At 43.7% G+C, this 18,210-nt stretch overlaps 2 protein-coding genes across 5 annotated transcripts in view; one reads left to right on the top strand and one right to left on the bottom strand.

The window, feature by feature from the left end:
* Positions 1-4,480, bottom strand: part of PDSS1 (decaprenyl diphosphate synthase subunit 1) — a 34,933-nt gene extending 30,453 nt beyond the window's left edge. For 2 of the 3 annotated variants that reach the window (XM_054020753.1, XM_054020754.1), the window contains exons 1-2: positions 4,304-4,480; positions 157-221 (exon numbers count right to left, since the gene is read on the bottom strand). In XM_054020753.1, coding sequence (XP_053876728.1) covers positions 157-221; positions 4,304-4,435 — 197 coding nt within the window. In that variant the 5' untranslated portion in view covers positions 4,436-4,480. Of the gene's footprint in view, positions 1-156; positions 222-3,266; positions 3,682-4,303 lie in introns of those variants that run through there. The other variant, XM_054020756.1, reaches the window with a different exon arrangement.
* Positions 4,481-4,530: 50 nt separating this feature from the next.
* Positions 4,531-18,210, top strand: part of LOC128831034 (protein adenylyltransferase SelO-like) — a 47,951-nt gene continuing 34,271 nt past the window's right edge. Inside the window, exons 1-9 of one of the 2 annotated variants that reach the window (XM_054017074.1) lie at positions 4,531-4,703; positions 5,255-5,571; positions 7,104-7,222; positions 7,432-7,560; positions 7,988-8,052; positions 8,167-8,223; positions 8,322-8,420; positions 12,772-12,839; positions 16,699-16,786. In XM_054017074.1, the coding sequence (XP_053873049.1) occupies positions 5,358-5,571; positions 7,104-7,222; positions 7,432-7,560; positions 7,988-8,052; positions 8,167-8,223; positions 8,322-8,420; positions 12,772-12,839; positions 16,699-16,786 (839 nt within the window). In that variant the 5' untranslated portion in view covers positions 4,531-4,703; positions 5,255-5,357. Of the gene's footprint in view, positions 5,572-7,103; positions 7,223-7,431; positions 7,561-7,987; positions 8,053-8,166; positions 8,224-8,321; positions 8,421-12,771; positions 12,840-16,698; positions 16,787-18,210 lie in introns of both variants that reach the window. The other variant, XM_054017073.1, reaches the window with a different exon arrangement.

Raw genomic sequence — 18,210 nt, 5'->3', positions numbered from 1 at the left:
TGTACACACTAGGGTGAATAATCTCATTTTACAGTCTGTTTTAATAACCAAAGCATTACAGTTTAAAATCCACACCTTCACATATGCAATCTACCTAATATAATTACTTCTTTACCTACTTCCGTTGTTACCTAGCAATATGGAGCTTCAACTTACCGCAAAAATATACTACGAATTTTTGGAAATGACAAAACTGTACTTCTCCCCAGAAAATAATGCATCTGCAGAAAGAAAACACTACTTTTACTCTAAAATCAACATTGTTAAATTCAGTGGAACTATATGATCATTAATACTTGTTCATGAATGTTTTGTTCCAGTATTTCCTCATATAGATAGAGAGTTGTAAAACCCAGTGCAAAGGTAGTATTGCAATTGTTTCCTTACACGATGTGGTATGTACATATATATAGCCAGTAACTACTTGATAAGCTGACTCCTGCACACAGGAATGCTGAACTTACTCCTTCTAGTCACTAGAAAGAACCAGGGAGGCACCTTTTATCTAACTGATATCTGAAAGCTGTACTAGCAAGACCCAGTTTGTGCACTCAGGGGAGGCACAGACTCCTTTCAATGGCTCATTATCTTGCAGGTAGATTTGGGTGAAGCTGCCAAAAGACAAGAACTACTGGCATGACCCATGTTGGTATTTCCAGGAACTGCTACACTAATAAAAAAAAGTGTGCATCCTCTGCTTTCCCCTAAAGAGGTTTTAATTCAGCATGCCTCCTACCTTAGTCCCTTGTGCACAGAGAGTAAGGCCTGGTCTACACTCGGGAGGGGGAGAAGAGAAGAATCAATCTAAGTTACACAACTTCAGCTACGTGAATAACGTAGCTGAAGTTGATGTACTTAGATCTACTCAATGCGGTGTCTTCACTGCGGTAAGTCGACTGTTGACGCTCCCCCATCAACTCCGCCTGCGCCACCTGCTCCAGTGGAGTACCGGAGTCAACTGGAGAGCGCTCGGCTGTCGATTTATCGCATCTTCACTAGACACGACAAATCGACCCCCGCTGGATCGATCACTCTGGAGGTAAGTGTAGACATGCCCTAAGAAAGAATACTGCACAGGCTTCAAACCCTCACCATCCACCCATCCTTCCTGGAAAAGTTAAAAGATAAAGAAGTCAGGCCTAGACAAGAAGTGAACATTCAAATCAGCACAATTCCCGCTAAAGATCAAAATACTAATGCCACAGGACTCAGTGTGTATCCTGCCCCTTCATAAAATCTTGCTAGGGGAGGTACAAGGAGAATTCACTGGGCATTTGCAGATTACAGTTGCAGCAGCTGGAGCTGCTACTATGACATATCCATGATTTCAGTCTCTTTCAGAGGACAACTGGTGTCCCATTTCCTTGTAAGTGCCACAAAATGTCTGATGGGAAAAGGGAAGTTTTGCTCCCCTAGCCTCCCAAATTGCACTTCAGGAACAGTGCATATAGCTAATTACTTAAGTGTTTTCCTCAAAATGCAGCATGAGACGCAGTGACTATTTGGTGGTTTATATGAGAAACTGAGGCACTGAAGGCAATTTTTTATTTTATTTTTTAACCTCAGGTCACACATACCAATCAATCAATACAGCCAGCATTTCTTAGTGCAGGTCAAGCCAACAACCCGACATTGAGAGATAGACCTAAAACACAACCATAATTTAAAAAAAACAAAAAAACCACCTCTCATTTGGACTAAAAAAAATGTGAAAACTGTATTTTCTTGCCAAACAAGCTCAAACTATAGGTGATAATGAAAACACTGGTTAATTAGCCTAGCTCTCCTAACACAACTATAGGAAAACCTTTATAGGGTCTTCCCCCAAACAAAACAAGTCCCGACCCCATAAAGACTTTAATTTAGCAGGAGTAGTCTTGTTTCAGGGCATACTAAGGAGGATCAAGGATGAGGGGAAATGAAAATCCGCCATCCCTTTGCAGGGCAAGAAAAGCTGAGAGAAGCTTAATTCAGGCTGTGATTGCAGTGGGACTACTCGTGCTTAAAGTTTCATATGTATGTTTGTAAGACCGGGACCTTTGTTTTTAAAGTAGTTTAATAGATTAGACACAAATGCAATCAATCTAGTTTTATATTAATTATAGATGTAAGAAATAAATTCCACTTGTTCTGAATGCCAGAAAACAACATTATTTTTAACAGTTTTCTTCTACATTTCCACCTTTGTTGAACTCTGGTCTATCTCAATTTACACATTTAGTTAAGTTTCAGAGTAGCAGCCGTGTTAGTCTGTATCCGCAAAAAGAAGAACAGGAGTACTTGTGGCACCTTAGAGACTAACAAATTTATTAGCTTATGCTCTAATAAATTTGTTAGTCTCTAAGGTGCCACAAGTACTCCTGTTCTTCTTTTTACATTTAGTTAAAGTGATCAACAGTGTCTTGAGGTAGGTCTACACTTATGGCGGCATATAAAGTACAAGACACTGCATGCCCAGCTAGCACGGGTGAGGCACCGCTAAAGCGACAAGAATGCAGACATACCTAGAGTATATATATACACTATGTGATTCTCTACACACCCAAGCAGTACTTCCCACATCTATACTACTATTTTTAGCAGCGTAGTGTCCCACTTCCAGAGCCTTAACCCACTGCAGCTCTGGCAATTCCCTGCTGCTGGAGCCTTTCCCTGCTGCTTTCCTGCGGTGTGTAGCTAGATGTACCCTACATGCCTCTGTTATTGTCGACAAGGCCTTAGATTCTGGTTACTTCACCAAGACCCCTGCTGAATTACAGATACAGTACCAGCAAACAGACCATTTACTTCATCAGTTCTGTGTAAATCTAATCACACCCTCATATATTCGCAAAAGTAATAAAAAAAACGAATCAAACATGTATTTGGGTCACTGCACAGTATTTAAAATCTAAACAGTCATAAAGCAAACATAAAAAATGTCATTATCAAATCAAGTCTTATGACATTCTCTAATTACCCTTGAAACTTCTTTTTAAGCAAATGAAAGGGATACTATCAGGTTGTTTTTTAAAGAAGTTCCTTAGAAACTAATATTACATTAAAAAAGTAAAACTAATTTAAAACTTCTAATTTCTCTCACTTGAGTACTGAAAACGCATTAGTCACTTTTTTCGATCAATTTCACTTTCAGGCATTACTACAATTAAGCATATATGCAGTGCAATAATGCAGGGGAATGTTAATTTGTTAACAAATTTATTAATTTTCATTATCTCTCAATACAGATCAATTATAAATAATTCTGTAAGTACAGAAAGACCTACATTTTGGGCCAGAAGTAAAGTAGTAACAGGAAGCTACTTTCACGTGGAAGGTTTCAGCACATCCATTTTGAGAGCTTTTAGGCCTGGAAGCTATCTGCAGTTCCTTGTAGGTACAATAGAAGCTGTCAGATGACTGACTGGCCAGCATTCTCCCAGAAAAGGTGAGGGCTTGAGATTACCATGTTCTATAAATGTGTTTCACAAACAGCATATTTCTGCACACGTTCACGTGTCTTTCGCTGACTGCAAACATACCCACCACCCTGGTACCCCAGCCCTCACATACCAACCCCCACTCTGAACATCCCTGTCCTCTGTACTGTATAAAACATTAAAATATTCCCTTCCCCTTCTGAACCCCATAGACATGCCATCCATATCCCCTGCACTCCACATGCTCCTCCCTCCTTACCTTGCACTTCATGCCCCCAGCCTACCAGCCCAGTACCCCTTACACCCCATGAGCCCCTTAATCCAGTGCCCCTCTCACCCCATGCCCCTTAACTCGGTGCCCTTCGCACCCCCATTCCCCTCGCACCCCCATGCCCCTTAACTCAGTGCCCTTCACACCCCCATCCCCTCGCACCCCATACCCCTTAACTCGGTGCCCTTCGCACCCCCATTCCCCTCGCACCCCATACCCCTTAACTCAGTGCCCTTCGCACCCCCATTCCCCTCGCACCCCCATACCCCTTAACTCAGTGCCCTTCGCACCCCCATTCCCCTCGCACCCCATACCCCTTAACTCAGTGCCCTTCGCACCCCCATTCCCCTCGCACCCCCATACCCCTTAACTCAGTGCCCTTCGCACCCCCATTCCCCTCGCACCCCATACCCCTTAACTCAGTGCCCTTCGCACCCCCATTCCCCTCGCACCCCCATGCCCCTTAACTCGGTGCCCTTCGCACCCCCATTCCCCTCGCACCCCCACGCCCCACACGCTCCTTAGCCCGGCGCCCCTCCCACCACACGCCCCACCCCGCGCTTCCCATTCATTCCCTGTGACCTCTAGTTGCCCGCAGCCCCGGCTCGCTCACCTCGGCTCCCCCCACGGCCCGGCCCGCCCGGGACCCGGAGCCGAGTCGCGGCCCTTCGGCCTCCAGCAGGCTCCGGAGGGAGCCGAACGCGGGCGCCCGGGAGAAGCAGCAGCGCCGCCACCATAAGGCCATGGCGTCTCCCAGCGATGCTGCCGCCCGCTCCGCCTCCCGGCCCCGCCGCGACCCGGAAACGCTGCTCAGCCGCCCTTTCCCCCGCCGGCCAGGTCCGGGCAGGGCGCAGCCCGGGGAGGGGTGGAGTCTCCTTCGGGGAGGGGGTGGCGCCGTGGCGGGGATACGTGGGGAGCAGGGGCAGCCAGGCCCTATCTACAGCCCTTCACCCCTGTGCTCTCGGCCCCTGCAGCCAAGGGGGTCCCTGGAAAAAGACACCGCCCAGCCCGGGGTAGGCAGAGCGCCCGCCGCCCGGCCCGGGGCACGGACTGGGGAGACGCTCCCCGGCAGGGGCAGACAGATAATTCCCAATCCCAAGTACTCCCTCGGTGTGTCAGGACGTGGAAGTGCAGCCAAAGCATGGCGCTGCAGGCTGCTCCTGGCGCAGGGCTTGTGCCGCCTTCCCGTCTGTGAGCCATCGTGCACCCTGGGCTGTGAATGAGTCACACACTCTCCGCGGGCGCCTTGCCTGTTTTCTGAACTCTGCTGGGTCATGCAGCTGAGCCCGGTGGGATGGTCAGGCCGTCAGGTTTTTAAAATGGTTTTTGAGAACCTTCTCCAGACCAGGCCGTTTCCCGGCACAACCAAGTCACCTGAAAACCAGTGTTGAGCAGTTCTGGAAAACCCTTTCAGAACAATAGGCAACTTGCCACTGTAGAATAGATGGGGCTAGAGAGATGAAGAGGGAGGGAAGAAAATATCTCTAGTTTATGAATTAATATATTAGAAGGGACCATTGTGATCATCTAGTGTGACTTTAATGAGTTGTTTCCTTGATTGAAGGATCTTTCCTGCAGAAGAAGAGCCTCGGTCCATTACTACTGTTTTGACTCCTGGGTCTGTACTGACTGGCAATCTTAGTTTAAAGCAAAGTTCCAGTGTCAGTATGTCCAGGCGCCATCGCGTCCCCTGGTTGCTCACCTGGGTGGTGCTGATCTGGCAGGCTGGATGCTGCCTCCAGGATTCCATAGGAGCAGTGGGGAGTTTCAGCCATGTGCGTCCTTTCAGCAATAAATCAAACTTTGACCAAGGTTATTGTGAAAGAAAAAGAAAAACAAATAGTTTTTGTGTGTGGAGCCTTTCTTCAGAAAGCCTCATAGGTACATTATATATTGCACAAATATTTTTGTTTGATGGACTGTGCTCTTTGTTAAAATGCTTATTAAATTTGCCTGCGGCTTTATTTGGAAAGAACTGGATTTGGTGGTTAGGGAGAGACAGTGTCAAGCTCATGTACTGCTTTAAAAATTACAAGCAACGTTGGCCACAGCAAGCTATTTACTCCTTTTATCTTTGTATTAGAGATTTGTAGCTGTGTTAAACAATACCACTTATCCAGTGAAGGGCCAGGGCTGTCCCCGTTGTGTATTAATGCAAAATTGGGTGCGTTTACAGGATTGTATGTAATAATATACTGTAATATTGAACTGCAGGGGTAACCTACTCAGATACTAAATTGCATGTGATTGTAAAAAACAAAAAACAAAAGTGCACTTTTTGATGGCCACCCAAAACAGATTTTTCAGTGGTGGTATTTGAATAACACTTCTAGAAACAAATTTCAAGAGTTATAAATATTTTATTAACAATCACTGTATATTTTTTGTGAAAATGTCTATTAGGAAATTTAACACAGGTACATTTAGCAAAGGATTGTTAAATGACTGTAGCCAAAATGTTAGATTACTTTTAACGTTAGTTTGTTGTGATAAAACGTGCTATTCTGGCACTTCTGTCTCTAGCCAGCATGGGAAATAGCCCTGAGGGAATATTTGAATTTGGAATGGACAGCTATTCTGCAGCAAGCGCCATAGACTGTGCGCCCGGCTATGGCTGCTTTGCACTACACAAAGGAGTCTTACAGTTGGCTAACTGGCTACCTCGGGATCACTCTTGCACAGGGGAATCTCCAGATCAGTATATTGGCTGTGTGTCACCTATGCTTATGGACTCTATAAGGGGCTTCAATTGTGTTGCTTCATTGCATAGGGGACTTTGATTGTGGGGGAAAGAGGGTGTGGTTACACTTGGGGAAATCCTGGCAGCTGAAATGGCCTTTTAGGGTATGTCTACACAGCAAAGAAAAACCCTTGGCTGGCCCATACCAGCCCACTCAGGCTCGCAGGGCTCAGGCTATGGGGCTATTTTATTGCTGTATAGATTTGCAGGTGGGAGGGTCCCAGAGGTTGGGCTGTAGCCCAGTCCCAGGAGTGTACACAGCAATGCAGATGCCACGCAGCCAGAGCCCCACGAGCCCAAGTCAGCTGGCAAGGGCCAGCAATGGGTTTTTCTTGGCTGTGTAGACATACCCTTTTGGCCATTATGACTCTGTGCAATTTGTAGCAGCCCTGAGGCTGTTCTAAATTGCATGGGGGGGGGGGGGGGCAAATTGACCACCAGTTGACCCTAGATTTGTTTTGGAGGGTATAAGTAGTATAAACTACTTGTCTGCTCTACACTGTAGACACATGAGGATCCAGCCCTTACTGTCTAAAATATGGATATATTTCAGTTCTGCTGTTTATTTGGCCCTGTGTTGTCTATTTTTATTTGACTTTAAGGGAAATAATATATCTGTAATAATGTGGTTAATTCATAACATTTTTTAAAAAGTGCATTGGATTTTTTACAGCTACACTGCCTGTTGATACTATTCCAGAAAACTCAATTCGTGAAGTACGAGATTGCATTTTTTCAGTAGCCTATCCTACTCCTTTTAGATCTAGAGTTCTTCTTGTAGCAGTTTCAAAGGTTAGATTTTATTTATTTCTTAGAATATAGTGTTCCTGTTTTATTAATATGTATCTTTAAAATTAATAGAAAATTTTGAACACAAAATGTATTATGTATATAGTGCACCTTCATTTTAGTGGTGTCTCTTATTAACTCAAAGAATAGCGTGAACAAAATCTCACTGCCATCGGAACTTCGGTAACGTTTACATAATTTCTGCTTTTCAGGATGTTCTGGAAGGTATTTTGGACCTTGATGTTTCTGTCAAAGAAACAGATGATTTTCTCCAGCTTGTCAGTGGTGGGAAAGTGGTTTTAGGGTCTATTCCTCTGGCCCATAGGTATGGAGGCCATCAGGTAACAATAATACCTGTTTTTCCACATGATAATATGCATTTATGTGCTAGCCTTAACCATTTGTATTATGTCTTGAGAATCTGTAAAAAACTCAGTGCTCATTGAGGAGGGCTAGACTGTAATTTTACATTCTGTCTTGTGTAAGGGGCAACAGGCAGAAAAGGGAGGGAATTGTAAATCTTGGTTAGTTTCCTCCTGTGAGTAAACCCATTGACTTCAGTAAATCTTCAACTGTAAGCAAACAGTAAGCATGTGCAGGATTATGTTGAAACATGTTTGTCGAGTCAATCCCTTAACGATTACCTGAGCAACTATAGCATTATTTGTATCATATAGGTCATGTTAAGAGATATGTTAATGATGTCCCAACGTGTAAATGATAGCAAGAAGAAAATGACTTAATTTTTTTAATTTCTTTTCTTGTTAGTTTGGTAGCTGGGCAGGTCAGCTGGGTGATGGAAGAGCCCACTTGATTGGAGTGTACACAAACAGGTATAGCATGCTTTATTTTAAAATGATCGTATAGCTCTTTATGTACCGTAATATTTAGTTGACATGTGGATATCCCAATATGTATCCTCGTAAATACTACTGTTGTTTTTGTAGGTATGGTGAGAGATGGGAATTACAGTTGAAAGGTTCAGGAAAAACTCCATATTCAAGGTACAGAACAGTTAATTCACACAGACAGAAGTTGGATGTTTTCTCTACATATTTTAAAACAAAAGACAAAATATTCCCAATCCATTTGTTCTCTGTAGAAATGGTGATGGAAGAGCTGTGCTTCGCTCCTCTGTGCGAGAATTTTTGTGCAGTGAGGCCATGCACTACCTTGGAATTCCTACAAGCAGAGCAGCTAGGTATTACCCATCATATCTCTTTTGCAACATTCAAGTTTATGGAAACTATGAAGTTGAGTTTTGGGATTGGGCTTTTTTGGCTTGAGCTATGCATCAGTGAAGTGGAGTAGCTAATGTCTTAGAGATTTTTTCTAAATGCAGAGTTACAACTAGTGCCAAAATATACCCCTCCATTTTTGGAGATTGGTAAAACTGCTTAATGATTGCTAGGTTTGAGAATTTTCATTACGAATTAATTCACTTTTGCCTCTGAAGTAATTTGCAAATACATTTTTGTTGATGCTACTATTTGCTATAACTTTTCTCTGTTATGGGATGAACAGCTGTGCATGGATGCAAGGAAGGGTGAGAGATGGTTGTGTTTTAAAGGGACACCATCAACTTGAAATCTACTCAGTTCTCAAAAATGAGTTAAAATTAATTTGAGAAATGACACCTGCCACTAACTTCCCCTTCCATTGGCTGGTATTAGTATCACAATTTCTATTTAAAAATTTTTTTTTTTACTCTCACCTGTTGCTGTATGAGAGACCTGCACAAGGAGCAGGGTGAACTGACTGACTCAGATCCTGATCCTATAAGTAATATGCCCACACTTTATGTATATGAATAGTCAGTGGGACTACTCATGCATAAAATAAGCACCTGTGTAAGTCTTTGCAGGATCAGAGCCTAAATCACTACGCATGAAAAAGGGTGAAAATGACAATCTGCAAATATTATCATATACACAAAGTAAACAAGATGTTTCTGGTTAAAATTGTGACATTTATTTTGTGTTCCAAAATAGAGTTGGTCATGTCTGGGGGCTCATGTGTTTCAGAGTCCACAGACAGTAAACATTCTGCAGAAAATGCATTGTACTCGGCTGTCACAATGCAAACTCTTGTGGTTTCTGTCCTTGCAGAGTTTTAACACATTTGCTCTGCTGGAGTGCAATGTTTGTAAATAACATGTTGGAAGGTCTGTTCACTCATTTCAACAAAAGGTCCCAAAGTGTCAGTAATTGATGCAAAACCACAAATCTGTGTGGACATCAGTGTGAGAGCCTATGGCAAGGTTATGTCCTTCCTTTACTGTTGTCTTGACAAATTGTTCACTTCAGAGATACTATCAAACATTATTCCTTAACTGTGTGCTAATTCTGCTGTATACAAAATATTCCTTAGCCCACTACACTTGGCAAGTTGGTAAAGTGTCACTGAAATGATTGTATAAGGCTGTTCTGTAGACTCTTTCCACCAGACTTGTTTAATAAAGTTTTCACTTGAAGAAACCCAGCTGATATCCATATTCTTCCCAATAGGGAACTGTTGTCTCAACAATTTTAATTCATTTACAAAGTTCTTGCTGAGTCTTGGCAGAAATGTGGGAAAGGGCCATATAACTCAGCCAAGAAGAGCATCCTACAGGTGGGTTCATGCCGTTAACTTCATGTGCTATGTTCCCAACTGGAAGTTGCAGTCTACATCTGCAGTAGTGCCAGATGAAGAAAATATCTTCATCTGGCACTACTGCAGTCATAGTCTGGGGCTTCTAATTGGGAAAACAACACATTAAGTTAGTGGGGTGAACCCACCTGTAGGGTGATCTTTATTTTTAATAAGGATTCAGGGTGAAATTCATCTTGCCTATATATAGAGTATACAATATACTCAATATTCAGAATGTAGGACAGTGTGTATAAGAAGCCAGAGGAGGCTAAGCTTCCCCAAAGAAGGCTGGCCATGCAGGGAGGAAATCCCATAGATCCGGCGCGAGTCACCCCTCCGTAGGCGTGCCTGCCCACTGCTATCTTTGAAGCGCCGAAAGTGAAGCTCCATAGAAATGGGCGGGGCCGTGCTCCGTGCGTCCCCACTCTGCCTCTTTCCCCAAGGCTCGTCCCTCGCTCTGCCTCTTCTCACACTCACTCTGCCTCTTCCCCCGAGGCCTCCCCTGTCCGCTGCTCACTCCTCTCCTCCCTTCCCCCCCCATCACTCACCTAAGGCAGGAAAAAGTGATGGGGCCATGGCCCCATGGTGGCTCCCTCCCCCCCCCGTTTTTAGGAAGGGGGCGGACGGAGAGAAGCGAGCGGTGGATGGGCATGGCCTCAGGGGAGGAGGCGGAGAGGAGCGAGCGGTGAGTGGGGGGGACCTTGGGGTAGAGGGAGGAGAGGAGCAAGTGGAGGGCGGACAGGGCCTTGGGGGAGGAGGTGGAGAGGAGTGAGCAGCGGGCGGGTGGGGTTTTGGGGGAGGGGGCAGGAAGAAGCGGTGCAAGGGTGAGGCCTTGGGAGAAGAGGTGGGGTGGGGCTTCTAGGTTGCTTCGGCGCTTGCATATGAGCCTCCCCAAACGGAGGATATGTGCTGCCTGTCTCTGGGCCTGTCCCCAAGTGGCCTTACCCACCAACTGTGGGGGCCAGTGTGAAGGCTGTTTCCATGGTGCTCATTGGGTGCGTAGGGACCCTTGCTGCACAGCCGGCCAATCCTTGTGTTGGCCATCCCACCAGGACAAATATCACCCTTTGTAAGGAAATAACCAATCGCTGATATTCCCCTTTCACTAAACTGGCAGATGCGCCATCAGTAGTAAAGGAAGTCCTATTACTGTGTAGGACATTTGCAGTAAACCTATTAGCGCTCGGGTAATCCAAAAGATCTAATGAAATCTCTGCAGCTGTATTTCTGTTGAAGAAAGTAGAACTGGAGATTCTCCTCCACTGCTTTGAGGCACATAGTCAGGACTGATCATTTGCTTGCTGGCTTCCCTATTGCTATTCATTCCCTGTTACTGAGATTTTTGCCAATTTCTCTTGAATGCTTGAGATTTTCTTCTTTTCATTTCTGCTAAAATCTGACTCCTACCAGCACATTCCCTGACTAATGTACTCATCCGATATGGCTATGTCCAAATCAGTCTTTGTTCAGCAAAAATTCCCCCATGTTGCTAATACCAGTACACCTCCACTAGTGTCAGCAATACTGGGAGTGGAAGACCAGGCACCAGACAGCTGCTGGCACTTTATCTACTGTGACTTCTAAACTTGCTCAGAGCAAATCTACCCAAAACAGTGGTTAAAACCCTGGCAGCTGCTATCTTTGCTCGTGCTCTCACTGTTGCTACCGCTAGTGGAGCCATAGGCGCCAGCTTCCTCTGGGCCCGGGGGGTGCTCAACCCCTTGCTCCGCCCCAGGCCCCACCCAATTGCTTCCCCCAAACCCCCATCTCCATCCCGCCTCTTCCTGCCCCCAGGCCCGCCCCCACCCTGTCTCCAAGTCCTCATCCGAGCCCCACCTCTTCCCACCCAGTTCCGCCCCCTCCCCTGAGCATGCCACGTCCCCTCCCTCCCAGAGCCTCCTGCATGCCGTGAAACAGCTGATCGCAGCAGGCGGGAGGCACTGGGGGGAGGGGTAGGAGGGAACTGGCTGCTGGTGGGTGCTAGGAACCCGCTACTTTTTTTTCCATGGATGCTCCAGGGCTGGAGCACCCACAGAGTCAGCACCTATGAGTGGAGCGGTACTAGTTTTAGCAATAATGGAAATTTTTTCTGAAAAAAGGCTAATGTAGACATTGTCTATGTAAAATCCACTGAGTTACCGTACATAAAAGGTCAGCAAGGAACTTCTGGCAGGAAGCTCACCATGAGGGTCCTTTGACTTTGAAATTGACTCCCTACAACCCTTGTCAGAAATAATCCATCTTGTTTTGCCTTTAGGGCACACAGCAAAATTCATTTATATGGCTAGAAGGAGGGTTGAGTCTTGTAAGGCAAATGAGGGAGTCTGGATTTTTATCTGAAGGGGATAAAGTTTTTCAGCAGCCAAAGTAGGGAGATTTCATTTTGTGGATTTTTTTTTTAAATGTAGAGGAAAGTTGGTGGTGAGACTACTAGTATGGTATCACTGGTTCGAATGAAGATGGAAACCTACATTGTGATGTCAGTTTTTGGTTTTCAATTTTCTTTCAGTCAGCTGGGAGTCTGAGACTATTGTTATTTATTTTTACAACAGTATCAGTCAATACTTGGAATCCCAACCATGTTAGGTGCTGTACAGCACGAATTAAAAAAAAAAAAAAGACAGTCCTTGCCCCAGAGCTCACAATTTAAGATTATGACAAGTTGGCACAGATGAAAGAAACAGACAGAGGATGGGTTGGGGGTTGGAGGATAAGGTAAAGGTGAAACAAACACATTTTGCTAATAAGCTGTAGCCTCATCTTGTCACCTGCCTACATCATTTCTAAAGACTTAATCATACCAGCACACCAATTACTCATCTTTTCTTTCTTCTTTAAAATGAAATACGATCGTAAAATGTGACTTGCAAAATATTTTTCATGAGACAACTTTCATGGCTTTTTATCTTCTCTTACAGCTTAGTTGTAAGTAATGATGATGTGTGGAGAGACCAGTTTTACAATGGAAGTGTTAAAAAAGAAAGAGGTAATCAATGCATTTAAAATATTCTCCAGTGATTTTTTATGTTGTGTACTTGGAAAGTGCACTATATTTTTAGAACGAAAATATGCACCAAATCATCTCATTTCCAGAGAGTCCTTATTTAGATACTATACTTCCTCCTGAGAAAATCAGCCCCCAAATGTTTCTTAATTTAAAATTCCTGTGGTCAAGGCTGCTGTTGGTGTGGCATACCTGACCTGCGTGTGTATCTTCTCTTTCAAAATTTGACCACAACAACCACAGCAAAAGAGATAAAGGGGGAATTTTGATAGAGCTCCCCTCCAGCAGAGTCCTGTTTTTGGGAACCTGAAATATGGTAACCTTAGTCTTAACTTAATTATTGCTACAAAGTACTTGCTCTCTGAGGTAGGGAGAGGGCAGAAAAGATGTTAAAGGGAGAAGCTGAAATTGCTTATGATTTTTATGCCAAATAAAAGTGGATGTGTTGGAGGAAAAGGGTGTGGGGGCAGGGCAGGAATGGAAGGGGAAGCAACAGGGTTGTTTCAATATCTTCCCCTGGAAAAGGTTTAGAAGGGGGGGAAAGGAGTCCAGAAGAGCTGGCTGTATTTTAAAGAATCCTTATTGAGGTTGCAGGAACAAACCATCCTGATGTGTAGAAAGAATAGTAAATATGGCAGGCAACCAGCTTGACTTAACGGTGAAATCCTTGCTGATCTTAAACACAAAAAGAAGTTTACAAGGAGTGGAAGATTGGACAAATGACCCGGGAGGAGTATAAAAATATTGTTCAGGCATGCAGGAGTGAAATCAGGAAGGCCAAATCACACTTGGAGTTGCAGCTAGCAAGGGATGTGAAGGGTAACAAGAAGGGTTTCTAGAGGTATGTTAGCAACAAGAAAAAGGTCAGGGAAAGTGTGGGACCCTTACTGAATGGAGGAGGCAACCTAGTGACAGATGATGTGGAAAAAGCTGAAGTACTCAGTGCTTTTTTTGCCTCAGTCTTCACGGACAAGGTCAGCTCCCACACTGCTGTCCTGGGCAACACAATATGGGGAGGAGGTGAGCAGTCCTCAGTGTGAAAGAACAGGTTAAGGACTGTTTAGAAAAGCTGGACATGCACAAGTCCATGGGTCCAGATCTAATGCATCCGAAGATGCTGAGAGAATTGGCTGATGTGATTGCAGAGCCATTATCTTTGAAAACTCGTGGTGATCGGGGAGGTCCAGGATGATTGGAGAAAGGCAAATATAGTGCCCATCTTTAAAAAAGGGAAGGAGGAGGATCTGGGGAACTACAGGCCAGTCAGCCTCACCTCAGTTCCTGGAAAAATCATGGAGCTGGTCCTCAAGGAATCAATTTTGAAGCACTTCGAGGAGAGGAAAGTGATCAGGAACAGTCAGCATGGATTCACCAAGAGCAAGTCATGCCTGACTAACCTAATTGCCTTCTGTGATGAGATAACTGGCTCTGTGGATGATGGGAAAGCAGTGGACGTGTTATTCCTTGACTTTAGCAAAGCTTTTGATACGGTATCCCAAGTATTCTTGCCAGCAAGTTAAAGAAGTATGGGCTGGACGAATGGACTATAAGGTGGATAGAAAACTGGCTAGATCATCGGGCTCAACGGTAATGATCAATGGCTCGATGTCTAGTTGGCAGCTGGTATCAAGCGGAGTGCCCCAAGGGTCGGTCCTGGGGCCGGTTTTGTTTAATATCTTCATTAATTATCTGGAGGATGGTGTGGATTGCACCCTCGGCAAGTTTGCAGATGACACTAAACTAGGAGGAGTGGTAGATACACTGGAGGGTAGTGTGGAAGAAACGAACTCAACAAAATCAGAGACAGCTTTATTCAGGACATGCAATTGCAAGGGAAGAACACAGCTGACAGAGAGCATCCCTGCCTCAGTTTCCCCAAAGTACAAGCAAAATCACACAAGCATTTATACCCCTTTGTGATGTGCATTAATTAAAAACATCTGCATTTTATTTAGGCTATTTGCTATCTATTCCAGTATTTTCTCACTTTCTCTTCTCAAACATAGTTATCTCAAGGCTAGGTCACACTGACTATTCTGCTGCTTTCCACTCGCTTCTGACGTGAGCCCTGCTTCTACAGGTCTCGCGATATTAGGCTAAGACTTAAATGGCTGCACTTAAACCCTCTCTTTCTTTCCCTGCTTCCACAGTAGGGATAGCATACAGAGGGACCTAGACAAATTGAGATTGGGCCAAAAGAAATCTGATGAGGTTCAAGAAGGACAAGTGCAGAGTCCTGCACTTAGGACGGAAGAATCCCATGCACTGCTACAGACTAGGGACCAAGTGGCTAGGCAGGAGTTCTGCAGAAAAGGACCTAGGGGTTACAGTGGATGAGAAGCTGGATATGATTCAACAGTGTGCCCTTGTTTCAAGAAGGATAATGGCATTTTGGGCTGTATATGTAGGAGCATTGCCAGCAGATCGAGGGATGTGATCATTTCCCTCTATTTGGCATTGGTGAGGCCTCATCTGGAGTACTGTGTCCAGTTTTGGGCCCCACACTACAAGAAGGATGTGGAAAAATTGAAAAGAATCCAGCGGAGGGCAAGAAAAATGATTAGTGAGCTGGAGCACATGATTTATGAGGAGAGGCTGAGGGAACTGGGATTGTTTAGTCTGCAGAAGAGAAGAATGAGGGGGGGATTTGATAGCTGCTTTCAACTACCTGAAAGAGGGTTCCAATGAGGATGGATCTAGACTGTTCTCAGTGGTAGCAGATGACAGAACAAGGAGTAATGGTCTCAAGTTGCAGTGGGGGAGGTTTAGGTTGGATATTAGGAAAAACTTTTTCACTAGGAGGTGGTGAAGCACTGGAATGGGTTAAATAGGGAGGAAGCAACAGAGGGTCCTATGGCACCTTTAAGACTAACAGAAGTTAGTCTTAAAGGTGCCACAGGACCCTCTGTTGCTTTTTACAGATTCAGACTAACACGGCTACCCCTCTGATACTGGGGAGGAAGGAATCTCCTTCCTTAGAGGTTTTTAAGGTCAGGCTTGACAAAGCCCTGGCTGGAATGATTTAGTTGGAGATTGGTCCTGCTTTGAGCAGGGGGTTGGACTAGATGACCTCCTGAGGTCCCTTCGAACCCTGATATTCTATGATTCTAAGATGCATGCAACTTGCAATAGATTAATGGAAAAATCTGGAACATAGCAATGCCCAGAGAAGACTTTTCACTTTCCCCCCTTTATTCTTTTAGTATGTTTGTCTTATTTCTCTGCTTTAAGTTAGTTGATTAGGGCCCTCCATAACAATCCTGCTATATTCCTCTGTTTGAATTATCATTGTGTGACCAGTGATGCTATTTCTGACTGGATGCTTTTTCTTGAACCTTTAATTTGTGTGCTTCTAGGCTTAAATTTTCAAAAGTGAATAGGGACCCAAAACCACTAATCACTTTTGAAATTTAGGCCCTTCACTCCCTCTGTTTCATTTCTTTTGTCTCTTCCATTTTCCTCTTCATTGTTTGCTTCTTACTCATTTTTCCCTTTTTCTTCTTGGAATTAAATGCACAATTTTTTTTATCATATAAGCTCCTGTTCCTTTTTAAATGGGTTTATATGTGTCAGTCATTTTCAAGCAAATTAAACAGTGTTAAAATATTTGTGCAGGATTTAATGTACACACACTCATTTGATTTTTAGTTGTTTTATCTGTTTATTTATAAAAATGCATGTGTATGTTTGTGTATATATACAAACATACACATGCATTGCTTTTTATATGTATATATATATGCATATTTCTGTGTGTGTACATATATATTCTTGTTGCTGCATTGGTTATCTTAACTTGCTGATACTCTATTTAAATTTAACATATATGTTTATGTTTAAGGTGCAATAGTCCTGCGTGTTGCCAAATCGTGGTTTCGTATAGGTTCCTTGGAAATTTTAGCTCATTCTGGGGAACTGGACTTGCAAAGGTTAGAATGAAATCTTCATAGTAATATCAATAAAACCTATTCAAACATGTATGTACAGTAGTAATTTAGGAAGATCACTTATTGGACTGATTCACCTGATTTTGCTATTTATTTATAAGGAAAGAAATACTAATAAAGATTCAAATGCCAGATATTCATGATAAGGGCTGCATTTAGCTGTTTGGCCTTGACCTTGCAAAAACATTCTCACGGGCTTAAATTTATATACGAGTAGTCCCATTAACTAAGCAATTGTATACGTTTTTTTAGGATCAGGGCTGCAGTATGTAAAAGTTTTCATAGAGGCCTGTGTGTGCTACTGTAATATAAATATGAAATATAACAATAACAGAAGTACGTTCTGCAATATGTGTTTTCCAGCAGCATGCAGGATTAAAAGGGAATAATATATGTGGGTAACAAACTATTGCAGAACTATTATAGGCTTTTTAACAATACTATAGTTTTCTCATCATTAAAATATGTTGTCCCTTAAGCAGTTTTGTTGCTCAGTTTGAGAGAGCTGTTCTGTGATCTTTAATCAAGTAAGATTCCTCAGATCTTCCTCCTTTGAATCTATAGACTGATTGCTAATCACCTACAGTAGGGACTCATGCAGGTAGTGCTCAAAGAAGAAATAGCAGTTACTTACCATAGTAAGCAGTTGTTAAGATGATTGCCTGCCTGGATCCATGCTTCCTGCCCTCTGTCCCCTTTATTTTGAAATCTTACAGCAGATTTTTAATTTGTGGAAGGAACTGAATTATGGTTGAAGCTGTGCTATATAGGATTTTAGGGCTGATCCACACTAACCCCCCAGTTCGAACTAAGATATGCAACTTCAGCTACGTGAATAATGTAGCTGAAGTCGAAGTACCTTAGTTCGAACTATAAAGTACTTACCGCGGGTCCACACGCGGCAGGCAGGCTCCCCCGTCAACTCCGTGTACTCCTCTCGCGGAGCAGGAGTACCGGCGTCGACGGCGAGCACTTCCGGGATCGATTTATCGCGTCTAGACAAGACGCGATAAATCGATCCCAGAAGATTGATTGCTTACCGCCGAACCCGGAGGTAAGTATAGACGTACCCTTAGTTTATATGTGTACAGTCCCAGTCAGTAGTTTCTGAGAAAGTTCCAAGCTAAGGCACCTAGGACCTGCATGTCACTTGCTGTCAGGACCCATATAGGCAGTTCTTGGAGAACCGTATTATACTGTGGTAAATAGCTGTTTTTTATAAGGGTTTATAATTCAGCCATAAAAATGTTCTGTGTGGAGAAACTTGACTCAGAACTTTGCCTGGTAGTGATTTTTTTCTTATAACCAAACCAGTTTGTCAGAAAATGTTATACAGGCATGTAAACAAATATTGTGCTCTAGTCAGAGAATTTAATACTTGGAGTTGTTTTAACATAACGTGACTG

Source organism: Malaclemys terrapin, chromosome 2 (assembly GCF_027887155.1).
Source record: "Malaclemys terrapin pileata isolate rMalTer1 chromosome 2, rMalTer1.hap1, whole genome shotgun sequence".
NCBI classification, from domain to species: Eukaryota; Metazoa; Chordata; order Testudines; family Emydidae; genus Malaclemys; species Malaclemys terrapin.
The sequence above is the reverse complement of the archived record's forward strand: the minus strand, read 5'-3'. Positions and strand labels throughout refer to the sequence as shown.